Source organism: Erythrolamprus reginae, chromosome 4 (genome assembly GCF_031021105.1).
Source record: "Erythrolamprus reginae isolate rEryReg1 chromosome 4, rEryReg1.hap1, whole genome shotgun sequence".
Taxonomy (NCBI): Eukaryota; Metazoa; Chordata; class Lepidosauria; order Squamata; family Dipsadidae; genus Erythrolamprus; species Erythrolamprus reginae.
The window spans coordinates 66,912,503-66,937,780 of record NC_091953.1 but is presented as its reverse complement, the minus strand read 5'-3'; the positions used below and the strand labels follow the sequence as shown (position 1 = coordinate 66,937,780).

The 25,278-nt window shown below is 38.6% G+C and overlaps 1 protein-coding gene across 2 annotated transcripts in view; it reads right to left on the bottom strand.

Annotated features, from left to right (window-relative positions):
* EFHC2 (EF-hand domain containing 2) overlaps positions 1 to 24,706 on the bottom strand; it is a 68,254-nt gene extending 43,548 nt beyond the window's left edge. The window contains exons 1-7 of one of the 2 annotated variants that reach the window (XR_011559018.1): positions 24,512 to 24,672; positions 23,297 to 23,485; positions 20,532 to 20,682; positions 16,226 to 16,449; positions 5,949 to 6,200; positions 5,061 to 5,171; positions 3,233 to 3,371 (exon numbers count right to left, since the gene is read on the bottom strand). Coding sequence is in view for 1 of the 2 variants with exons in the window: in XM_070750523.1 (XP_070606624.1) it covers positions 3,233 to 3,371; positions 5,061 to 5,171; positions 5,949 to 6,200; positions 16,226 to 16,449; positions 20,532 to 20,682; positions 23,297 to 23,485; positions 24,512 to 24,553 (1,108 nt within the window). In the remaining variant the exon portion in view is untranslated. Of the gene's footprint in view, positions 1 to 3,232; positions 3,372 to 5,060; positions 5,172 to 5,948; positions 6,201 to 16,225; positions 16,450 to 20,531; positions 20,683 to 23,296; positions 23,486 to 24,511 lie in introns of both variants that reach the window. The other variant, XM_070750523.1, reaches the window with a different exon arrangement.
* Between the last annotated feature and the right edge of the window lie 572 nt (positions 24,707 to 25,278).

The following is a 25,278-nucleotide window of genomic DNA, read 5'->3' as shown; positions in this document are numbered from 1 at the left end:
GCAAGCACAAGGGGGCTGGAATCCAGGGTAGCCCCACAGGGGCCTGGGTGGGTCACCACGAAGTTGATGTAGATCAGCCCAGGGCCAGCAGCAGCTCAGCAGCAGCCTCCAGTGTCTTTGCTGCCTCCATGGCTCGCTTGTCAGTGCAGCCATGCAGCCCACCCATCCCACTCCTGTGTGAGAAAAGTATGGCCACTGGCAGCTTTGCCACCCTCTCCCCCTCCCTTCAGCCCTTTCTGGGCATGGAAGGAAGAAGGGAGGGAGGGAGGAAGAAGATTGGAATGATAAGGAGGGAGGGTCTGGGGGAAAGTCCTGCCTTAGCACTTAGCCACCAGCAGCACTGCTGCCCTTTCGTCATCCCCTTGCCCTTTTCTCCTGGTCTCTCCTGGTGATCTCACATTCTATTGCTGAAGATGTTTTGCTTACAAAGCCGGGTCTCCTTGAATGGAGAGGGAGTGGGCATCTCTCTTATTTATGCACTTTGCCATCCTGCACCCACCATGAGCAATCTGGCCAAGGAGAGAGAACACATCAGCAACAACCTCAAGGAGGAGGTAAATGCGGCTTGGGGAAGCAGAATGGGTCTGGGTTTCTGTGTCCCAGTTCCCCAGAAGCTTGAGGTCCAGATTGGGCACTTGCCCTCTGCTGCAGAGCGCCAAGCAGCCTGCGCTGCTGTAGGAGGTCCTTTGTGTGGCCTGAGAGTGACAATGAGGCTCCTTTGGTGAACAAGACTTTGATGCCTACCCTGGTTTCACCTTCCTCCACTGGAGACCTCTGGATCCCCCCTCCCAACCTTGACTTCCCCTCACAGGAAGCATAGGTTGCTGCTGCTGCTGCATGTGGAAGTGCGGAGGAAAAGGTTTGCAGGATGTTTCCTCCAAGCCCAACTTCTGCATTGACACAGATCTCTAGAGAAGAGGAGGGGCTTGCGGGGGAGCTTCATGAGGGAAGACTGCCCCAACAAGCCAGTATTCTTACCATACATGATTAGAAATGGGGATTCCCTTTTGAGAGGGGACAGCCTCTCTTGTGCAGGACAGGGAAGCGTTGCCCCACACCTTCTCTTGCTCTCCAGAGATCTGTCAAGGCAGAAGTTGGACTTGTAGGAAATTGCTTCCTACAAACTTTCTCCTCTGAGTTCCTACATGTAGTAGCTGGGAGGGTGCCTCTGTTTCGCGCACCCCAAAACACCCCCCGTGCACCCTTTTCCAAGGACGCGCAAGGAGCCATGGCCGCCCCCGCCCCCCCCCGCGCCTCCGGCCCCCTCGCACCCCTGGCTTCTCGCCGCTGCCCCCCGCCCACCCACCCGATCCACCTCTCTTTCTCCTCCTCTGCTTCCCGCCTTGGGGTGCGGCTCCTCCCAGAGCGGGAACACCCGCCCCTCTTGCAGTCCCTTCGCTGAGAGCGCTTTTGTCCCGGGCTGTCAGCGAGGGGGCTGCAAGAGAGGCGGGGCAGGTGTTCTCACAGCGGAGGTCAGCGAAGGTGATTTTCAATGTTGCCAGTGAAGGTTTTTCTTATTTTGAATGTTCCGAGCAAGCTGGCAGGGGGATGGCGAGCGCGCGCACCCGTGCGCCCGACATTGAAAATCACCTTCGCCAGCCTCCACTGTGAGAAGAACGGAGAGAGAACGAGAGAGTGAGAGCAACAGACAGAGCAAGATAGAGAGAAAGTGAGAGAGAGAGAATGAAAGAGGGGGGAGAGAAAGAGGTAGCAAGAGAGAGAGAACAAGAGAAAGAGTGAGAGAAAGAAAACAAGAGAGAAAGAGTGAGAGAGAGAAAGCAAGAGAGAGAGAAAGAAAACAAGAGAGTGAGAAAAAGAGAGAGAGAGCAAGAGAGGGAGAGAAAGAGAGAGGAAGAAAGAGAGAGAGAGAGAGATGAGAGTGGAAGGAAGAGAGAGAGAGAAATGATAGAAAAAAGGGGAGAGAAAAAGAGAAATGAGAAAATGATTGAGGCAGAGAATGACAGGAAAGAGAGAGAAACAAAGAGAGAAGTGACTTGATTTAAAGCATATGGTAAAAGCACTTAAATAATAACAGAGGGGAAAAAATCCCAGCCCTCACCTGTTTTTATTAATAGTTATGTTTTTGGTTTTGCTGGTTGTTTTAGTTTTAATAGTAATGGATTTTGGGTTTTTTTAATTATTAATTTCTTTTAATAAAAAAGAAGGGATCTTTCTTTCTTTCTTTCTTTCCTATCTATCTATCTATCTATCTATCTATCTATCTATCTATCTATCTATTTATATGCTACCCAGTCCCAAGGGGACTGCTGCTCAGACACTATACTTTTCCGCCCACATCGGAAAAAAATTAGAGGGAACATTGGAGGGGTCACCAAACAGAAAATGCCACTGATGTCTGTGATTGGGGGAAGAATGTCTCCTTTATAGTGTTGTACACATGCACGCACATACACACCATTCTAAGCTTGGAGACTTTTATCCACATCTGAGATTGCAAACTGCCCATCCTGCCTGGGCTTGGGGAGAAGTCCCTCTCCTTTCTCTATAGGTAAAACCCCCCAAACATAGAGTGCGGAGGGGGTGCGTGTGTGAGCATGCATGCACACACTTGGCTGCCAGCAGTTTAGGGAGGCAAGGAGCTTTGAAAGGCAGCAAATTTTCCCCGTGTTGAGTTAGTCATTACAACTTGTTTTGTCCCAAGCTAGCCATCCCTGGTCAGCCACACCCAGTGAGGGGGGTTGAGCCAGCCACACCCAGCCATGCCCACCTAGTTGCGGTGACTCTGCTGTGACCACCCAGCTATACCTACCCAGTCACACCCATCTGGCCACTGTGAGTTCTCATACTTACACGCAACTGGCCCTTTGAGGGCAAACATAATGCTGATACAGCCCTCAATGAAATTGAGTTTGACATCCCTGGTCTAAGTTATTTCATTTTATTTATTTTTAATTTACTATTAAACATGATTATTCTCCATTCATATTTTTCTTCTATCTTATTAGTTTTAATTTGGTAGCAACCTTTGACAATTTCTGGGGGATATAACTAGAAATAAAAGTACATGAAATCCAAGGTATTCAGATATGACAGAATTTTTGCCATACAAAGATATTAATAAAAGCATTCATCTTAAACTGTTATTCAATAACATCTATAAAGATGTTATTGCTAAAATGTGCATTACAATAATAAAGGTTCTCAATGGATTAAAAAAGCCAAACTTGACAAATGTCCAATTTAAAATTAAAATATTAGAATTTTTACTTACTGACTCCATACTTTGTCTTATAATATTCTTTGGAAAATTCATCACAATCACAGAGAATTATTTTTCTTCCCCAAACATTGATTGTTGCTCCTATTCTCAGGTCACAGTCTTTATAAAATTCCTGATACACTGCTCCTGTCTAATAATTGGGGAGTGGGGAGAAGAAAAATGTATACACTAAAGGTTATATCAGTTATTTTATTTTGAAAAGTTTCTTGAGAAACTTCAGTTTGAGAAATATCTTTTCATATGATATTATATTTTTGTATTACATTATTTGTTTATTTATGGCATTTATCTGCCACCCAATTCCATTGAACTCTGGGTGGCTTACAGTACTGAAAATAAATACTGTACCAATAATATGAAATACATAGGAATAAGAAATACAATAAAACAGTATAAAATGCATTATAATCCTAAAAAATCCATCCATCCATACACTCACTCACTCATGGTCCCAGGCCCACCGGAAAAGCCAGGTTTTAACGGCTTTCCGGAAGACTGGCAGAGTGGGGATAACACAAACCTCCGGGGGCAGTTGGTTCCATAGCGTCGAAGCGACCATAGAGAAAGGCCCTTCCCCAAGGTCCCACCAACTGACACTAATTGGCAGATGGGACCTGAAGAAGGCCAACTCTGTGTGTCCTTATTGGTCATAGGGTAGTATGAGGTAGACGGCGGTTCCGTAAACAGTCAGTAAAGATGTAGACACTTGGCAAGTATTTATGGTTGCAGTGTCCCCAGGTGTATGCGATTGGACATTATGACCTTTCCCAGCCAGCTAAAGATAGGAAAACTTAATAGGGGAAGCAGGATTTGCTTATACAAACCATGGTTCACTTAACAACATGATTGGCTTGACAACTGCGGCTATAAAACTGGAGGAGACTCACTTGACAACTGCCTTGCTTAACAACAGAAATTCTGGTCTGAATCATGGGTGTAAATTTAGGACTCCCTGTATCAAAAATTACCAGCCATACTTTCAAAAACTTCTAGGAATTCCAGGCCCTACCCATTGAGAAAATACAAAGCAGACAAGGCAAACAAAGAACATTGCCTTATTATACAGTATATTACATCAAATAATGCACTGATGATGCTTAATTAATCACTCTTCTGATTAGCAATAGGTTTTCAGAATCTTAGGCAAAGGTCTTTCTGTTACGATTTTCTTTTCCTGCTTTATTTCATCCAGAATTCTGTGTTGAAAAAGTGCTTTCTTTTTCTATTTTACTGTTAAAGCCAAATGAATCAAAGATGATGCCTTCCCAAGAATTCAAATGTTTGATCTATATCTGATTTTTACGAGTTTTGGCTATTTTCTGATCTTATTTCTGTTCATGTCACTAAGGATGTTGATATAAAATTAGAAGCAGCTCCGGTATACAACATTCTCCATGGTAGGAGAGGTTAGCCTCCAAGAATGGGCCGACCTCGTCCACAGCCAATCAGGACTGAGTCCATGAAAGCACAAATAGTGCCCTCCATTCTACACTCTCCCCCATCGACTCAGTCCGAGTCCAGGACATGTGCTGTTGCTTCCAGCAATCCTGAGAAAGAGCCTTGAAACCTGTCATACATCCATCCATTCATCATCCACTCATTTATCCATCTGTCAATCCCTGATCATGAGTGTCCTCCCCCCCACGAAATCCCCAACATCTGGATAGGTTGGGCTGAAGGCAGTTATTGGGCACTGGTCCAGTTATACATCATCTTCCAATTTACATTTTCACCCAACCTGCTTATTCAAATAACAGTCATAGAAAGACAATTTAAATATAGTGATCTTTGTAAACTGTAATTGTCTAAAATAGCTTACCTTACGATTATCCAGAATATAACGACCTTTATTCCCAACTAGCCCTCCAAACACATTCAAGACTGTTCGATCTGTAATTGTACCAGGCTGATATATTCCAACTGGAGCAAACTGGGGTTCAGGTAAAAGATACAGGCTATTAATATATGTAATTACCAGACTAACTAAAGAGAGCAGCCAGGATTATCTAGTATAAAGAGTGTTTGATATATGACGATTCATTCAGCAACTGTTTGAAATTACACTGGTGCTAATTGAATGGAATTATGACCCATGCCTGAAGTTACAGCTGTTGCAGTGTCCTCATGATCATGTGATCAAAATTCAGCAGCTTGGCCACACTTACAACTGCTGGGACATTGCAACGCCCTTAAGCTACCTATGTAAATCTATGCAAATATATAAAAATCTTTATGTATCCTGATGGGCTCTATCCAAGGCCAGATGGCATCCCAGGCCACGGCAGAATTGCATGTGCTGCAACACGCCATCTTATCCTTAGTCTACATTGGATGTCCAGGTGTTTTTCCCACCCCCTCTGAAGCAACTAGTGCTATTTAGTTGGGATTCCATTCACTTAATGACTCATGAGATCACTTAACAATTACAAATATGAGTGCCAGAATTGCAGTTGTTCAGCAAAGTGGTCCAACCATGTCTCACTTCACTCAACCATCAAGATTCCTGTCCCAATTGTAATAAGAAGTCAAGAACTACCTGCATCTGAAATGTTATAAGGTAATAAATGTCTGTTTCACATAAAAGCTACATTTTATGTCCATTCAACTACATATATATTTCATTGAAAAAGACTGCTAATGAAACAAATGTATAAATGCATTCCAACCCTGCCAAATATCAAATCATATTTTTCACATATACATTTACCTTTGGTAGTTTCTGTCTATTGAGGAATAAAGGTACAGCATCCCGACCAGAATTTATAGGTACCACTTCTTTTATTTCCATTGTATCATCAGCCAAAAAATAATGTAGCACCACTTCTCGAAGGTCCCCAAACATTGTTTCAGTGTCATCCCAAACACCGTAAAAACGTAAAACATGTCCCTCATGTTCCAGAAACTGGCGAAGTGTATCAAAGCGCTCATAGGGACGCAATGGTGTCATACTATCTATCAACTGCAGATCAGAAAAGAAAAATGGTTCTTTTAAAAATTTCTATTGTTATGAACATACAAATCACAATGTGCTACTAACTTTTAAAATGTCCCATAGGACCTGTCTTCATAGCGAAAACCATACTTTTTTTCTAATAAAATACTTGTTTCCCATACATTTTATTTTAGTATACAGTAATACACATTTCAACTTTGTTATAGCAAATAAAATACAGTACAGTATATGCTATATTTAGTAATCATCCAGGAACAATTTCAACAGTGAGCCTAAATATCAAGGTTTCAATTTTCTTCTTTTTATGAAGTTTTACATGTAAAAATGGACATATGTTTATCGATTGATTGATTGATTGATTGATTGACTGATTGACTGATTGAATTTATATTGCTGCCTATTCACACATGGTGACTCAAGGCGGCTTCCAGAATATAAAACCTCATTTAAAACAATAAAACTAATAAAGAATCAAATAAATTAATGTAACATAATAAAATAAAATCACCCCCTACTTCAGCTACAGCACATCACACAAACCATTAAACCCTGCTGTTGTGTTCGCATTTACTATAAACTTGTACTGTTTTGGGTGTAATAAAATGTAACAATCAGCGTGTAGCAAAAACTAAACAAAACGAAAACTCATAATAAGAACCTCTCAAATGAGGAAAAGTCAATTAATAACAAGTTTCAGATCCTCGTGACAAATAATCTACAGGGTCTCAAATTTCATTTCTGGTCATATAGACCCGAGCAGAGGAGCAGGGTTAATGGACTCTATCCTGCTTTGTGTTTCCAGGCCTGCTGGTAGAACCAGGTCTTCAGCACCTTCCGGAAGAGTGTTAAAGTGGGGGCCATTCTAATCTCTGGGGAATGAGAGAGAGAAGGACCCATCACGGAAGTCCTTCTTCTGGGTCCCACCAGTATATCTCCCTAGGCCTCGGGAATGGGACCCGCAACATTCCCTGCCTCCCCACTCTGATGGGTCTGGTAGATGTGACCGGCAAAAAACGGTCCCTCAGATAACCTGAACCCAAGCCATGAAGGGCTTTAAAGGTGACAACCAACACCTTGAATTGTACCCGGAGCCAATGCAGCTCCTGCAGGAGGTGTGATACATGTACACACTGGGGTAGGCACAAAGCTATGTGGGCCACTGCATTTTGTACCAATTGGAGCTTCAGATGTTCTTCAAGGGCAGCCCCATGTAGAACTCATTGCAATAGTCAAGATGGAAAGTGATTAGGGCATGAGTGATTGTGAGTAGGGATTGTTGGTCCAGGAAAGGATGTAACTGGAGCATAACCCGCAGTTGTGCAAAGACCTTCCTGGCCACGGCCACCATCTGCTTTTTGAGTAGGAGTTGAGTCCAGGAGAACTCCCAGATTATGCACAGGATCTGTTTGGGGTAGTGTCAACCTATCCAACACCAAAGGTGGCAATTCTCCTGAGCCAATGAACCCTAAACCTAGAGCCACTCGGTCTTGCCTGGTTTTAGTTTCAATCCATTGCGCCCCATCCATATCAATACACAATCACATTTTTTGTATATACTTTCTTCATTTTGTAATCATTCTTTTTCATGTTCTGAAGTGGTATTATAAAGTTTCTTGTCCAAATAGGAATTGGTTCTTGTTCTCAAAATGAACCATTTAGTATTATTTAATACCAGTAGCTTACTATATTATGCCTATAAAATAAAATAAAATGGTTCTGTTCTCAAAATATATCCATTAGCATTATTTCAGTATTAGTAACTTGCTAGAATACACTTAGAAGGAAGGTTCAGACACAAAATAATTAATTGTATTGGAAAACACATTAGGTGAATAATTGGAGGTAATGAGAATGCTTTTTTTGAATGCAAGAAAATGGTCTGAAGAAATAGCAGCAACGAGGGAAAAGAGAACAGATAAAAATTTGAAGAGACCAAATTGTTCATTGACAAAGTTAGAAAGTCAATACAAATACTCCAGAAACAGTGTAAATGATATTACGGTACCTTCAATTTGAAACCTGAATTTGATTTCAAAATCAAATTAGTGAAATGTGAGTAGAGTGAAGGAAGCAAGCAATAAACATCTAAAGGAAACAGGATTAACATCCCTGTCTCTTCAGAACACTAATCTTAGATATTATGACATCACTGAAGAGGAGGTGGGAGGGGGTGCTGGAATCAAGGAGGGAAAAGGCAAAAAGGCAGATAGAAAGGCATAAAGTGGTGTTAGCCTATTATCCTATAATCCACAAACAATGATTGAACAACCATAATATTCTAGACTTGAAAATATTAATAAAATGATCACGGAGTATAAGACTGGGAAAAACCTTAAGATTTTCTAGTTCAAGCCCCTTTCCAACATAGGAGTCCACTATCAGAGCACTGTAGATTTATATATCAACCCAAACTACACTTTGTAACCATAACCCTATGGTTTAATACATCACTATAGTGAAAGAATGAAAGTTTCATTTTATTATGAAGCAACACAGCCTTGGACAATTGAATAGTAGAAGCTAGATGCTCTAATAGGGCCATATTGAACTGCTTTCGACAATTCAATATCTCTTAGTTTAATCTATACAATGAGACCGTTATGAAAATAAAGAAATAAAAAGCTAGTTAAACAAAAAAGTATATGTGCTCTTTTAATCATGCAAGCACGATTATTTTAAAAATAAGGAACTGGGCTGACAATTGCATGATAAAAAAACTATCATGGTGTTTGGAGCAAGAAAGAGGGAGAAACTATTAACAGCAATATATAACCATCCTAGTAAGTGTTGTACATACTCCTGGTCAGTTGGAGGATGATGAAGAACTTGAGGACTCTGATACAGACAGTGTTTATGAATTAGTGGTGGGCCCGGGGTTACAGGTAGTAGAACAGGTGGGAGGCTAGCCACAGTATGTTGCTATGAGTCCAGAATCTAGCGAGGAAGAATCAGACGTTCGCTGGGTCAATCCTAAATTTAGAAGGGTCCAAAAACGTAAGGAACAGGTATTTGGAAGAAGATATTAAGGGGAGGAATGGGTTAAATATTGGAGTGATGTATTTGGTACGTCAGGGGGTCAGGGGGGGGGGAAGAAGGGTGGCGTTTCAATGTTGTAGAACAAAAATGGAAGGTGTTCCCGTTCAGCTCCCAAGCAAGCAAACTCATTCTGTGTTATTTTATAGTCATTTCTGCTGTTTTTGAATCATGCTGTGAGTACATAAATCTTGGTGAGCTGAGGGGGCTGGCAGGAAAGCAAAAGGAATGTAATTAGGAGAGATAACGGGAGAACAAGAAATGTGCTAGTATGAAGTGTATTTTGAATACGGAAGGAAGAGAATAAAGATGGAGTTTCTTTGTTTATGAAATACTGCATTTAGTAAAAGTTATTTGTAATAGCTAAAATTCTACCAGAAACTAGAACAGTAAGCAATTATGAACATCAATTTCCAGATTTGTGGCATTTATAAGATGTGTGTAAAACATCTTTGTATCTTGTTCTAAACATTTAGGAAGCAGAGTTTCCACCCTTTGTTAAGATTGAAATATAATTATGAAAAAACTAGCAAGCATCACAGAAGTATAAATATGTGTGTATGAAACTGAGTAAAGACATGTGTACATATGTGCAAGCTCTCGGTAGTTAAAGTTCAGCATAGCCTTTCAATCAGCGACTGATCCTGTCCCTGACAAAAAAAGAAATGATATACATAACAATTATTTCAATGCCCTAACAACTGCTTTTTTAGTTTGTTGGTTATAGTTTAATTAGGAATAATTCATAATATTTTTATCTAAAATTTAATCTTAGATTAAATCCACTATCACTATTCTTAATAATGGCTTTCAGAAATTAATTCATAATCTCTTGGCATTTATTATGATCACCGCAGAATTCAGCCACTTGTTATATTGCTCCTTATCTGCAATTCTTTAACATAAAGGAGTATCTATGGAGATTCTCAGTCATCCAAGTTATGGTTGTCCCAAAGGTGCTTTTTCCAAGAGGCAACTGGACTTTCTTGTTTTTCTTTGAGGACGTTTTACTTCTCATCCAAGAAGCTTCTTCAGCTCCCACTCCCCACCACCCAGTCAGAGCTGAAGAAGCTTCTTGGATGAGAAGTAAAATGTCCTCAAAGAAAAATAAAAAAACTCCAGTTGCCTCTTGAAAAAACATCTTGGGACAACATAAAGGCAGTCTACTCTTTTCCATCAGTTTTATTCCATTCATTTGTCTTTTGCAAATTGTTATGCAATGTAGGAAAGGACAAATGATAACAGAAACTGGTATTAATCTGACAGTTATCATGGTGTAGTTACCTTTAGAAGAATCCTAATTAAAAATCTATGTAAAAGGCTGTAGTGCTATTACGGCAAGTACAAGGGAACTCCAGCCACTGAAAGATTTCACCCTTGTGGCTCAGGAGAGGTGGAGACTGAGGGACACATGCTCCTGAGATGCTCCTTTTTACACTGACATTAGGAGAAAGCATATTCTACCACTTATTGAGGGATATCCTGGCCGCTCGGACATTGCCTATCTCCGGTGGTTGCTTGGGGATGAGCAGGCCAGGATTACGGCACAGGTGGCCAGATTCTGCGCAGCAGCAGCGGGGATTCATCGCAAATGTGTGCCTTCATAGCAAGATATGTACATCTCTTGTATAGTTATAATGGGTCAATCTTGGTTGCTCAGTCAAAAAGTCCTGTTTCCTGTTTTTTTCCTTTTAATTATTCTTAATATTATATTGATGGTCTTTGACCGTAAATAAAATTTATTATTATTATTATTAAACATGTATTACAAGATAAACTATAAACATTCCGCACATTCATTCTAGTAAAGTGTAGCTAGGTTTGTGATAAATGGCATCAAGGGTTTTCACTAGGTTAGGGTAGGCCAACAAATATCTATTCAGTTGATTTATTTCATGAAATCTCTCCTTAGGGTAGCTATTATTTTATGTTTATTATGAAGTCCCAGGCTTTAAAACCAAGCAGCTTTGAATATATTACATATTTTACAATCCCTCTCAGAACAATAAAACAACTGCCAAAATGTTTAAAAGTATCAGCAAGATTAGAATTTAAATGAAAAGGATACATACAAGAACACAACATTTGGGCAGATTCATCTAATGGGAATTCTGTTGCACTGTGTTACATTTTACAAAGTAATTATAAACATTCAGCAGAGTATCTTACATATGCGAATTACTCTTACAATTTTTGTATCAACTTCACTGAACAAACTGTTTCAACTCCTACCCTCAAAACGTCGCTAAAGAGCACTGCACACCAAGACAACTAGACACAAGAACAGTTTTTTTTCCGAACGCCATCACTCTACTAAACAAATAATTCCCTCAACACTGTCAAATTTTCTACTAAATCTGCACTTCTATTCTACTAGTTTTTCTCATCATTCATATGACCCACTTCCTCCCATGTTGACTGTATGACTGTAACTTGTTGCTTATATCCTAAGATTTTTATTAATATTGCTTCTTCATTGCCTATTTGACCCCTATGACAATCATTAAGTGTTGTACCACATGATTCTTGACAAATGTATATTTTATTTTATGTACGGGGAGAGCATATGCACCAAGACAAATTCCTTGTGTGTCCAATCACACTTGGCCATTAAAAATTCTATTCTCTTCTATTCTATTCTAACAGCTACTCGGTTTTAGGCAATAGGTCTTACTAGAGAAAAACCTTCAGCTCTTACCTTTTTTAAAATTTATCTCCTGTGCCTATTTTCCTTCCGTTTCTCTTTAATAGAAACTGCCCCACATTTTCTCCTATAATAAATCTCACAAAGAATCTGTCCCAGTTGTTATCCTCAACCTAGTGTTGAAATTACCCAAAATGATGAATTTATCATTGTCAAAGCTTATTCAAATAATTTGATTCAGCTTTCTTGTCTTCAAATGTGTTGGTGAGAGTTGGTAAATAAGTGCTGACAATAATTACATACCAGGATTTGCTGAGAGAAAAGTGGAACTTCGTGAGGAATTCATTTATTCCAGTGGGTAGAGTTCTTCAGCAAAGCAGTTTTGATTGAAAAATCTATTCTGTGAGTGCTGTTGTCAGTCTATTTTCCTTTTCCAAAAAAAACCCCACTTGCAACTTTTCAACTTTGCTGAACCCTCATCTGCCAGCCTAGTCTCACTGAGTGCAGCAATGCCAATGCTATAATAGCAAAATTGGGCTGATATGAGCACTGTTTGTCTTAAAGGCCATGTCACCTTGTCTCTACCCAACAATGTATGTTCCAGGCTCCAAAAATGAGTTTTGATTCCCCCTCCTTGATTCTTGACTGTTAAGGGAATTATCTGCTAGTTACGATTAACTATCCAGATGTTATTGAGGGGCAGACAGTGTTTAGATACCTTTTCTAACCCCCTCCCTTACATGGAGGTGAACACTGCTATTTTAAAAGGTCCACTCAGTTGCCCTTGATGTTGCCAGACATTTCTGCTGCCCAGGTACATAAATAAATGACCAAGACACATAATGAAATATTAAATACAAAATGGACAGAGTAACAGTATCTTGAAACAGTCAGCTGTCAGACAACAAGCTGCAAGCTACATAACTGATGGGTGTTATTTGAAAATTCTCAAAGAAAAAGTAGACTAGAAAGATTCAATCAGTGTCTTTTATCAGAGAAATAAAATCATTACTGCTGCAACTGAAGATAGGCTTGCTATTATGCTTACTATGCTGATATGTGTTGAAAAATGGGCCCTTCAGTCAAATAAAGTTAAATAAACATTTATAGTACATTAATAAGTTTCTTTTAAACAGTATTTTAAAAAGTATTAAAGGGACATTATTATCTGAAGAACTTTTGAACACTAACATCCTTGGTCAATTGCAAATGAGAGAAGGCAAGAGATTTTATATTCTATCCAACAATGGTCCCTCTAATTTTTTTTCGTATGAACGGAAAACTATAATGTCTGAGCGGCACATTTTCATGCCTGGCCGTGGATCATTAGAAACCTCATCGTTAAGCAAATCTGGCTTCTCTGCCCCCCTCCCCTATTGTCTTTGCTTGTGAGATGGTCGCAAAAGGGAGTCACATGACCTCAAGACATAGCAACGGTTATAAATATGAAACGGTGGCCAAATTTTGATCACACGATTGTGGGGCTGCTGTGAAGGTTGTAAGTGTGAAAAGGGGGCATAAGTCATTTTTTTCAGAGCCGTTGCAACTTTGAACGGTCAATGAATGATAGATGTTTTATGTGGAGCTTCAAAATAGACTCCTGATCTGCTTCTAAAAGAGTGCACTGCTCAGACAGATAATCCTCGACTTCTGTTCTGACCCCAATGGAGGCCAATGTTTCTATGTCCTGAGTAAGACAGTTATTAAGTGAGTTCTGCCTCACTTTACCACCTTTCTTGCCACAGTCGTTAAGTGAATCCCTGCAGTTGCTTGTCAGAAGATCCCAAAAGATGTTCACATAACCCTTGGACATTGCCACCATCATTACTACAGACCAGTTATCAAGGGTCCAAATTTTGATCCAATAACCCCTTTATTTTTCTAACAAAGTCCTTCCTTCCTAGAAGGAAGAATAGAAAGAAAAAAAAAACAGAAAAGGGGATTAAAAGGGGATACAAAAAAAATAAAAAATAAAAAGGTTCAGTTCAAAGTTCTGCTCAGATTAAAGAAATTGGAGTTTGAGAAGGGTTGATTAAGCTTGGAGTATTGTTTTGTTTGCTCTTTTTTAATTTTAATTATTTTTTCTATTTATATATATGAATTTAGGAATTGTTGATCTGTTTTAATAAAGTTAGAAGTATTGATTATAATAAGATATGTAGTAGCTGATACTGATTAGGATTAATGCATAGAATTGAATTTAGAATTGTTGGGGAGATTAATGATGTTAATGATTTTTAATTGATTGAAAATAGAGAATATTTAGATTTTTTCCCCTTTTTTTCTTTTCTCAAATTGACTGAAATTTAAGATTAATACAGTATTTAAGTAAGAAATGTAGATAAGTATTAATTGGCTAAATGTTAGATGGGTTGAAATAATTTTTAAATTTGGGATTAGGTAAATGTGCTATTTAGAGGGGGGGATGAAGTCTGAAATTCATATATGTTTATGTTTTGTTTTTAATTCCTTTGTTAACATCTGATTGGCTATAAAAATGTATAAAGAAAGAAGGCAGCACTTTAGCATAATGTTTAATAAGGTAGAAATATAACTGGTATTGTACTTTTTGAAGGAACATTAAGGAGGGAAAATAATTAAAAGAAAATGTAATTGGATGACAAAATTCGAACAAAAACTTTTGCAACTCTTTTGATGATTGATATTAGTTACTAACAAAATACCACATTTTATTCATGGAAAATTAGATGACACACTATTGTTTGAATGTACGTTGAGGGGGGGGGAATTAACCCCCCCCCCAAAAAAAGTCCTTCCTTCCTCTGTCCCTCCATTCATTTCATTCTTCCTCCTTCCTTCCTTCTTCCCTCCATTTCTCCTTCCTTCTTCCCGCCTTCCTTCCTCTCCACTTCTCTTTCCCTTTTCTTTCTTTCTCTGTCTTTTCCCTCTCCCTCATTCTCTCCTTCCAGGTCTCTCTAATTTCTGTGTACCTATCCCTCTCCCCCACCTTCTCTCTCTCATTTGTTTCTCCTCCCTTTTTGCTCTCATTTCTCTCACCTTCATTTCTGTTTTTCTCTCTTTCCTCTCCCTTTTTCTTTCTTTCGTGGTAATCCAGAAGCAGGGGCTACAGGACCCGGAGGGAGGCGTGCGAGAGGCAGGCTCTCTTCCAGTTGAGGGTGCGGCTGCGGTGGCAGCGGCAGAGTCCGCCTCCCCAGCATGCAAAGAGCCGTTTTCTTTGGGGTGGGGTAATGTGCCTCTGGGGGTGGAGGTTGAGCGCAAGCTTTAAAAAGAAAGGCGGAGGGAGGGCGAGGTAAGAGCAGTTTGGGCAGCGCTGTCACCTGAGCAATGGGAACAACCGCCCCTTTTCCCCCCACAGGATACACACATGAACACACTCCTGTGGCGCTGCCCAAACCAGAGCTCTTGCCTCACCTTCCCTCCGCCTTTCTCTTCAAAGCTCGCGGCGGAGCACTCAGCTTCCTCCCCCCCTGGCACATGGTGGGGCGGAGAAGTTCGGCCTGAGGCAGAGAGCCCACAGGGGTTTCTCCCCAGCCGACAGCTTGGGAGGGGCAGATCAGCTGTCAGGTGGGGAGAAACGGCTCTGGCTCCACTGCACGAGGTTTGAAAACCCTGTGCAGCATTTGGTTTTTGCCTGTGTGGCCGTTTGCCCACGCACACTAGAAGGAACAGTGCTATCCAACACATCCTGGATATTGTTTGAAAACCATGCACAATGCATGAAGAGACTGCCAATTTAATCTGGTTTACTCATTGATACAAGCACCAAATTTATAGCACTATTTATAGCATTGCTTCTCAATTATTTTCTGTTATGCCTCCCCTAGGAAGAAGTAAACATTTCACACCTCCCCCAACTCTCTGATCTGGGCCCCAATGGAATTTTAGTGTTAATATTTATTATTTTACTTACTATAAGCTTCAAGCAAACTATTGGCTGGGGAAGGGTGCACTACCCCCTTACCTGGGAGTAAGTCCCACAGAACTCAGTGGAGCCTGTTTTCGGGGAATCAATTGAGAGGGACCATGCATATTCCCTGGGGTCACACATGCCCCCCTTGGCATCACTCAGCACCCACTCCCCCCAGAAGGCCTGCTCCACTATTTGAGAAGCACTGAATTATAGTGATGGCAAACAAAATGTTAAGCTATACTTTCTGGTCATGTTCTGAGAAAATAAGTATCTAATAAGGAATATATACCAACCAATATGAGAAATGTAATAAAATATGGGTTATTATTATAAGATCTCTTCTTAAGAAGGATTCTTTAAGATATTTTTCCCCAACATGAAATTTTCCTTGTTTGTTATGTACAAACTCTTCTTAATTTTACCCTATAAACAATAGTTTTGTCAACCATTCTTTCATCTAACCTTCTGGCGTCCTTTTGTATATGGATCATCTGGACGTTCCAATGGGGGATTTACTTTGACTCCCATTTTTCTCAAGAAATTTTTAGTGAACTGATCACAGTCTATAATTTTATATCTTTGGCCATAAAAAATGACATCAGTGTCAAGGTTGAAATAATCAACAGTATAAAACTGATCTTCATTAGGAGGCGGGAGTGGAATCCGATGGCGCCTAAGAAGTGTTCCTATGTTGAAGAAAAACACAATTAATATAACTTACTCCAAACTGGAACTTTGTATTAACATTATTCATATGAAATCTCAAAATAGTACATAGTAACAGAAATGTTGTCTGAAATATTAAATAGGGTGAATTTAAACATCAATTTAAACAGCGGTCTTTGGCCTGGGCCACTTTAAATTTGTATCTGAGAATTTCTCTCAGAAAATCTCAGAAAATAGTATATCAGGACTTGTTCCTTGATATATTATTTCTATATGCATTCAGAATTCTGAATGCAACTTACAAAATTTTGTGCTTCTAATTCCAGTAGCTTACTAGGTAAAGATGTAATGTTTCAAACAATTACCGATATTTTAGCATTCCTTGTTTGAGATTACCCTCAACTTATAACATTTTGTTTAATGACTCTTTAAAGGTTCGATGTGATTTATGACCATTTTTCATACTTACAACTGTTGCAACATCCCAATGGTCACTTGATCAATATTGAGACACCTGACAACTGACTCATATTTATGACAGTTGCAGTATCCCGAGGTCATGTGGTCACCTTTGGTGATCTTTTGATAAGCAAAGTCAATGGGAAATCCAGATTCACTTAATAACTGTGTTACTAACTTAACAACTGCATTGATTCACTGTGGCAAGAAAATATTGTAAAATGGGGCAAAACTCCTTTAACAAATGTCTTGCTTAGTAACAGAAATTTTGGACTCAATTGTGGTTGTAAGTTGTACTATGTTTCTCTAATGCAATTTTGTTTGGTTTATAATTAAATTGTATGACTTTAACTATGTTTTTCCAATGCAGTTGGAGCCCCCTTGAATCCCTTTATCAGAAAGAGATAATAATTCTTATCTGCCTCAATAACAGCAAGTCCTTATCACATCCCTTAAATTGTCCGAAGAATTATTTGGAGAATTGGTATTGTGGTTAATATCTTAGGGGAGATTAGGGGAAGATATAGAGAACATATTAAAATAAATATTTAATAGCATATTACTATTTATCATGACTATCTTTAAAGCACAATACTATGAAATTCAGATCAAATAGTTACCAAAAGTTTGAAACGATTTAAGAGAAAGGATAAAAATTCCTGGAAAAGATTCAGTATATAATAAAATAAGTAGTGGAAGGATACTTTTTTAAAAAAATGATACCATGAGTATACATAGAAGAACCTCTTAGCTCTCTCCCCGTGAAGTCTAGTTGTATTTATGAATGGGATTCATATGTGTTGCATAGTCTATAAAAATGTTATCCAGGATTCTGTCCTGAGCAAGAATTATCCCTACCTCTGCTGAAATAATAGTTATAAACCAAAACTTACCTTTCACCTCCCTTTCTTCACCTTTGTATATCATTCTAGAACTCATGGAATATAGCCAATACCCATACCCTTTTAAGTCCATGAAATGCAGTTAGAGTAGGTAAGCATGCATAAAAGTTATATTATTCTGGTAAATTAATAATATATATACAGTACAGTATTTTTATAGAAAAGAGTTATCATAAAACAGAGTTTTTAAGTATAACATGGAAACATATATTATACTTCCATATTTCAGGAATGATTTATTTTCTGGTGAAATGATAATTAACTGGAGATGGAATTTTAGTTATAATTCCAAACTGTACTTTCCTATAGCACATAGAGAAACATGTTGCTGGGAAAGAATAAGTATAAAAGGATATTTCTATTTTTAAATCAGTCTAATATATTTTTAATGGTTATATAACATGGAAGAAAATGGAAATGACTCTCTGTTTCTTTCCTGGCTTCAAAGGAGAGCAGATTTACACATTTTCCACACTCCATTGTTACTATTGCAAATCTGAGTATCAGTAGTTTGGGATAAGCAAGTCTTCAAAAAGGAGCATATGACAACGCAATGCAGGTAGATTTTGACTTACAATATTTCATGTAGTGACAATTCAAAGTCATCACAGCATTGAAAAAAGTGACTTTAGACCATTTTTCATACTTGACTGTTGCAGAATCCTCACGGTCATGTGATCAAGTTCTAACACTTGGCAACTGACTCATATTTATGACAGCTGCAGTGTTCCTGGATTATATGATGACTTTTTGCAACCTTTGGACAAGCAAAGTCAATGGGGTAGCTAGATTCACTTAACAACCATGTTACAAAGTTAAAAACTACAGTGATTCACTTAACAGCTGTGGCAGAAAAGTCATAAAATGGGACAATCTTCACTTAACAAATGTCTTCCTTAGCAACAGAAATTTTGGGCTCAACTTTGGTCATAAATTGAGGACTACCTGTACTACATATTTCTTTTAAAAAATTGTTTTCTTAAAAATCCAATAAATATCACTATAAATCTGTGCTTTCTGGCCATAGTTGTTTTACCAGGTAAGGCTAATTTTTTTTAAAGTTATGTCTTCTGATTTCTTGATGGATTTGTTTTTTATATTTAGCTAGTGCCCCAAATATGGTGTCTTGCCTTTTAATGGTTAACTTCCTCTGCATATTTATTTAAAAGCAAATCTTACTTCATTCAATGGTATTTATTTACACACATAAAACCACAATACAGATTTCAGTTTTTCTGCAATCATATCAAACTCTGAAATTAGTAGACCACCTATAAACTTGTTCCAGAAAACTATCCTTAGCTGAACAATTTTCTCTCAAAATGCATTCAAACACAATTATACCAAAAGCTCAGCAAATGGACTAAAATACAACCCTCTCATTTTGTATCTATAGTATGCATCTTTAAATCAGTGCTGATTTTAACAAGTGCATGAACCATGCAGTTTTCTTGGCAACATTTTTCAGGTGTACTTTGCCATTACCTTTTCCCTAGAACTGAGGGACAGCGATAGACCCTAAGTCACCATATCCTTTTGGACCTAAAGAACTAGAATCCACAGTGTCTCAGATTCTAGCACATTGTCTTTAGCAAAACCATAAAAATGAACTGATATTAAGTTAGGGTTAGAGTTAAGGTTAGGAAAGAAAATACAAAACATGGGATGAATACTGCAATCATAATTGCTGGGATCTCCTCAACCACCAACAGACTTCTCCTTCTGATTGATGCTTCATTAATTTTTTTTATCTATTGTACAAGGTGGTGTTACAGCTATATTAAAACTCAGAAATATTACTATAAACCTTATACTAAAAACTAAAAGCAAATAAACAAGTGGTTTTCTTCATTATAACTGGATGAAAAAAGGATTTCCTTTAGCATAATGTAATATTTTTATTGATAATATGTCATCAACTTTAAACTGTTAACTCTCAAAGTTGAAGGAAATGTAAACTCTTTCGGATTCAAAACACAATTAGAATTTGTATGAAATACCACTTCTACAATACAATCACAGGACCATCGCAAAATTATATTGGGAAACTATATACCTGTGATTGCTAATCTTTTTGGTGCCGAGTGCTGAAAGTGTGCACGGGCACACCCATAATGCAATGTGTGCACGCATCCCCTGCACAGCCCGCCTCTCCCAACACATTTGTATGCAACCCGATGTGTGCAGGCATGAGCAGTCCCACCCCCACGTGCACCCCACCCATGCATGGCAGAGACCCAAAAATCTGCTGGCTAGCAAGAGGCGCGTGCATGTGTGTGGCGGAACCGAGCTGGGGAGAAAGCTCACATGCCCGCAGAGAGGGCTCTGCATGCCACCTATGGCATGCATGGCATAGGTTCACTATCACGGCTATACGATATATTTGCAACAAATAGTGGCCTATACCACTAAATTTGACGTCGCCCCAGCAGACTTCTTTTTGTTCCCAGCCCTGAAAGGAACCCGTTTTTCATCCATTGAAGAGATCTAATCAGTCGTGATTAAGACCTTGTGAGAGGTCCCTGAGGGCACATACTGGTCATGGCAGAGTCACTGGAAAAAATGTGTAGAGGCCCAAGGACAGTACTTTGAAGAATTTTAAGTGTTTGTACAAATCTGTTCAATAAATTACTTTTTGAAAAAATAATTGCATTACTTTTGGAACATGCCCTGTAGGAGACCGCCCAAGATCCCAAGATCTATTCTGTTAAAACATTTGTAATAAAAAAGATATAAAATACCTTGAGGAATTCCACTATTCTTCACTTGGGGTTCAACAACCTGAATTGTGTCATCTTCAAGATAGAAATATATTCTACAATGTCTTATTCTATACAGCTCTTGATTTTTGTCAGGAACTTCTTCATCAAAATAAGCACTAAAAGACAATACCTACATAAAAGCAGAAATAGACAAAATCAATACTACTACTACTGCTGCTGCTGCTGCTGCTGCACACACACACACAGTTCATGCATATGTATACAGTACCGGTGTGTACACACATACATACACACATACAGTGGAAAAGTTGGATTCTAACAAAGAACTATATTATATTGTATTTATTATGGAGATACTTTAATTAGTTGCATTGATCACTTATAGAATCATAACACTGGAACAGATTTGATTATACAATTGATTACTTATTCAGATTCTTACATTTAGCTATGTCACAAATAAAATAGCTCAACAAACTAAGAATGACAATCTATTACAGGGAGGGAGGGAGGGAGGAAGGGAGGGAGGGAGGGAGGGAGGGAGGAAGGAAGGAAGGAAGGAAGGAAGGAAGGAAGGAAGGAAGGAGTAAAATCAACAGAAAATTCCCATGTCAAGAACTTTTTTTAATTGTCAGGGACACAACATAAATTATACAAATTTTAAAGGAACTCTGTTGAATGTCACTCTGTCTGGGTGTATGGGAGGTGCGTGCTCCTCCTCGCCGTCTCAGAGTCTCTCCTTTTTCTTTTTAAGCCTTAAAGTTTTGGATTTTTTTGATTCTCCTCACCTCACCTTCTTCTTTCAGCAGCAACTGTCCTCCTCCTCTTCTTCCTCCTCCTCCTCCTCCCACTCAAATTCCAAGCTTTTATTTCTTTCCTAATTGGTTTGCACGCATTATTTGCTTTTATATTGATTCCTATGGGAAAAACTGCTTCTACTTACAAACTTTTCTACTTAAGAACCTGGTCACGGAACGAATTAAGTTCTTAAGTAGAGGTACCACTGTATATACTTTTGGAAACAATTAAACCCCGTCTCCCAGGTGTTTGGCATGTATGTTTATTCTCTCTTTTTCAATAAAATTAATAGAAATTCTATATCAAGGAGAAAAAAACATGGTCGGAGACAAGGAGAATGGAGATTAGCTAAATCCTGGGAGCACTCCAGAAAACTGCATTATGCTTGGCTTGCTTGGATAACACAGTTTAATGAACATGCTTTATAAGGAACATTTCTAAGCATAAATTGTCCCATTTATGACTTAACTATTTAATATCCTAATCCACAGGCAAGTAATTTGGATTTATATGAATTCTGTCCTACAAGGTTTTTTTTCAAGCTGGGAAATGATTTAACTTCAAAGCACTTTGGCTGAACTAGTTTGTAAATGATGCTGCAAACATTACAATTGTGTGGCAAGCATTACACAAACAGAAAACTAAGATAATCATTTTATGTATTATTATTACACATGGAATGCAAACCTTTCTCTAATCATTATAATCCTTCTATTTGTATACTTTGAAAAGATAAAATTAGGAGTAAAAAGAATAGTATGTGAGCATTTCACATGATACACTCTCTTAAATGCTGGGTTACAAATGGAATACTTCTGTCTATAGAAAAAAATAAAAAGACCCACATGATCTGGCTGAAGGCTTATTTTGTCCAACATTCTGTGTAATACATGGTCAACCAAACACATTTTGGAAAGAAGCATGGACAGGCGGATGATAGCCCTTTTTCATTGTTTCTAGTAGTCTGTCATTAGTGTGTGTGATTGCAGCAAGCTCTGAAAAGTTAGACAGCAAATTGGATTAAACTGTGCTTGGCAATCCTGGATCAGAGGACTTGCTAATCACATGAAGCCTAACAGTCTGTTTTCAATCATCCAGGCTAGTGTGTGAAGGTACAGAAATATGATTTGTGATAGACTATTAAGTAACCTCACAATAATCTTGCAAATTAAAGCAATATTATCTTAATTTTCTAGATGAGGAATTAGAGGCTGAGAGACAGTCGATTTCTAAAGTACTAAATGTATTCATGGTACTGTGAGATTTTCTAAATTTATAATTTAGATTACTTTATGTCAGAACTTTACAGTCAAAACACTGGAGCTACAACTAATATTTATAAAATTCATAAAATCTATAAAACAGCAAAGCTATCCCAATTGTGCTTTTGCACATAGCGTATCTAGGATAACAACTCTGATTTGTTTACAAATTCAGTAGAATAAATCAATAGCAGAGATGAAGCAAGTAAGAAGAATCTCTGGTCAATTGGATGGCATTTTTTTCATCTGAATAAATCTGCTAAATTTTATCTAACAGTTTGCAAGGTTAGTGTACAGTTCTCTAATTATATAAATGACGTGAGCAACACAGAGAGAGAGAGACACTAGACGTTATTTATGCATAATTCAAAACTGTTGAAGAGCTCTAGAAGATTTGACTTCTAACTGTTCCCACAGGCACTTCTACATGTTGTCCAACCTCCAAAATGCTTTGTGTGTGTAGCCCAATAGCATAGAATTTGTCTAGCAACCTGACTAGCAATAACTCAATAGCAGACTTCCACCAGTTCCGAACTATTCTCTTCCTCATGAGAAATTTCTCCACTTCATCCCATTTTATGTGCAATGGTCAATCTGTCTCTCTCAATAAATTTTCTTCTTTCATTTTTTTCAATTAACTTATTTTAGGATCCAATTAATTACTGCAAATGAAAACAAATAAACAAAAAACAGCAGATCAGTGTGAAAAAACAAATCAGTTACCTGTTTATCAAATGCTACCCATGAAGGTGCATCACTTCCAACACCTCTAGGAAATACACTATACTTTGGTTTTAGTTTTTGTCCAAGCAAAGGTTCTCCTCCTACTCCAGGCTTGTCTTCTCCCACCAACATAGAAACCTTATTGCAGTAACTCCAATGTTGAGACTTATGGAACTTTTCTTTTCCTAGCTGCAATCAAAATAAATAGAAGACAATTATTTTAAAAAGTTTTAAATATACAAAATAATTTATACAATAATAGTTCAAATCCATAAAACTGAAGGAACCTGAGTAGCAGGTTAAAGGTGAGGCAAGAGTGCATAATGTTAAGAATCCATCCAATACTGTGCCTTAGTTTTACAAGAATCAACGCCAATATTTATCATGTAACAAAACACAGACCTGACTTTACAGATTTAAAGTGCTACTTCTGTTAATAACAATGTAAATGGATATACTGTGAAAACATACATATATGTTTTAATGATATCTCTCTCTCTCTCTCTCTCTCTCTCTCTCTCTCTCTCACCCACATACAAACACACACACAACAGTGACTTAAAAACTACTAAAATTATAGAGTGCTGCTGATGCAAGAGGCAAAATCTATCAATTTATTTATTTATTATTTTGTTTTGTCAAGTAGTATTGGTAGTATACAAAGATATAACAATGTTTATATACATTATACTAGTAAGAGAGAAACATTAGGACAGGGGATGGAAGGCATGCTGCTGCACTTCTGAAACATTTGCGTATGCAGACATATGCGTACACACACACACACACACACATTATTCTACCAATTTTAGCCAGGAAAGAAGAGTGAAAATAAAAAAACCTGATTCATTCATCCACCTCCTCTGTCATCTGGGTGCAGAGCTCCTGTTTGGTCACCCATATTTCTAGCAAGGATTCCCAATAATCAGGTTTAGTCTTTTCTTTACCCAGATGGTGCAGGTCCAGGAAGCAAACCGGGATTATACCACATTGACGAATACTATAAATAATCTGAGACCCGATCAAAGACAGAGTTTGAGCCTGCCTTCTGAAGGGAACAGATTATTTCTCTGGTTGGACGGCAGTTATTGGGCATTTAGAATTAGTTTCACGAACGAAGTTTACACACGTGCATAGGTATCCACGCAAAACATGCCTTAAACCTAAATTTAGAGTGTTTCCGGTGGCCCCTGGATCTTACTCAACATTACTTACATTCCTGTTGAAAGAGTTCCCGGGCAGGAGCGGTAGCGCCATAGTTGTGCCGGTCCTGCCTGCCGCGCCCCCCGGCCGCCTCAGGGCTGGTGTTGCTGCCCGAACCTGGCTGATCGCCCTCCGCGCTACCAAGGCCGAAGGAAGCGCAGCCTCGCTGTTTGGAGTCCAGTTGCCTGGAGACCCTCATCTGACGTCACATAGGGTGGCGGGGAATAATGCGTTCGTTTCGCCCCTGCTCTATGCTGCCCCCTGCAGACACAAGACACTGCAGCAAAACCTACGCGGGTTGTTGGATCGCGCTTTGCTGTTGAGGTATGCGAAGTTCCATCTAGGGGACTGCGAGGAAAGGGCTTTCTTCCTTTTTCATCGTGCATCATACCCAAGGGATTGTTGCCATCCCAGAACACAAATTAATTAAATAGACGTTTTTACTGACATAACAACAGGTAACCCTTTTATTATATACTGCTCAAAAAAATAAAGGAAACACTCAAATAACACATCCTAGATCTGAATGAATGAAATATTCTCATTGAATACTTTGTTCTGTACAAAGCTGAACATGCACAACAGCATGTGAAATTGATTGTCAATCAGTGTTGCTTCCTAAGTGGACAGTTTGATTTCACAGAAGTTTGATTTATGTGGAGTTATATTGTGCTGTTTAAGTGTTCCCTTTATTTTTTGAGCAGTATATTAGTTACGCTTACAGTATAATAATAATAATAATAATTATTATTATTATTATTATTTTTAATTAGATTTGT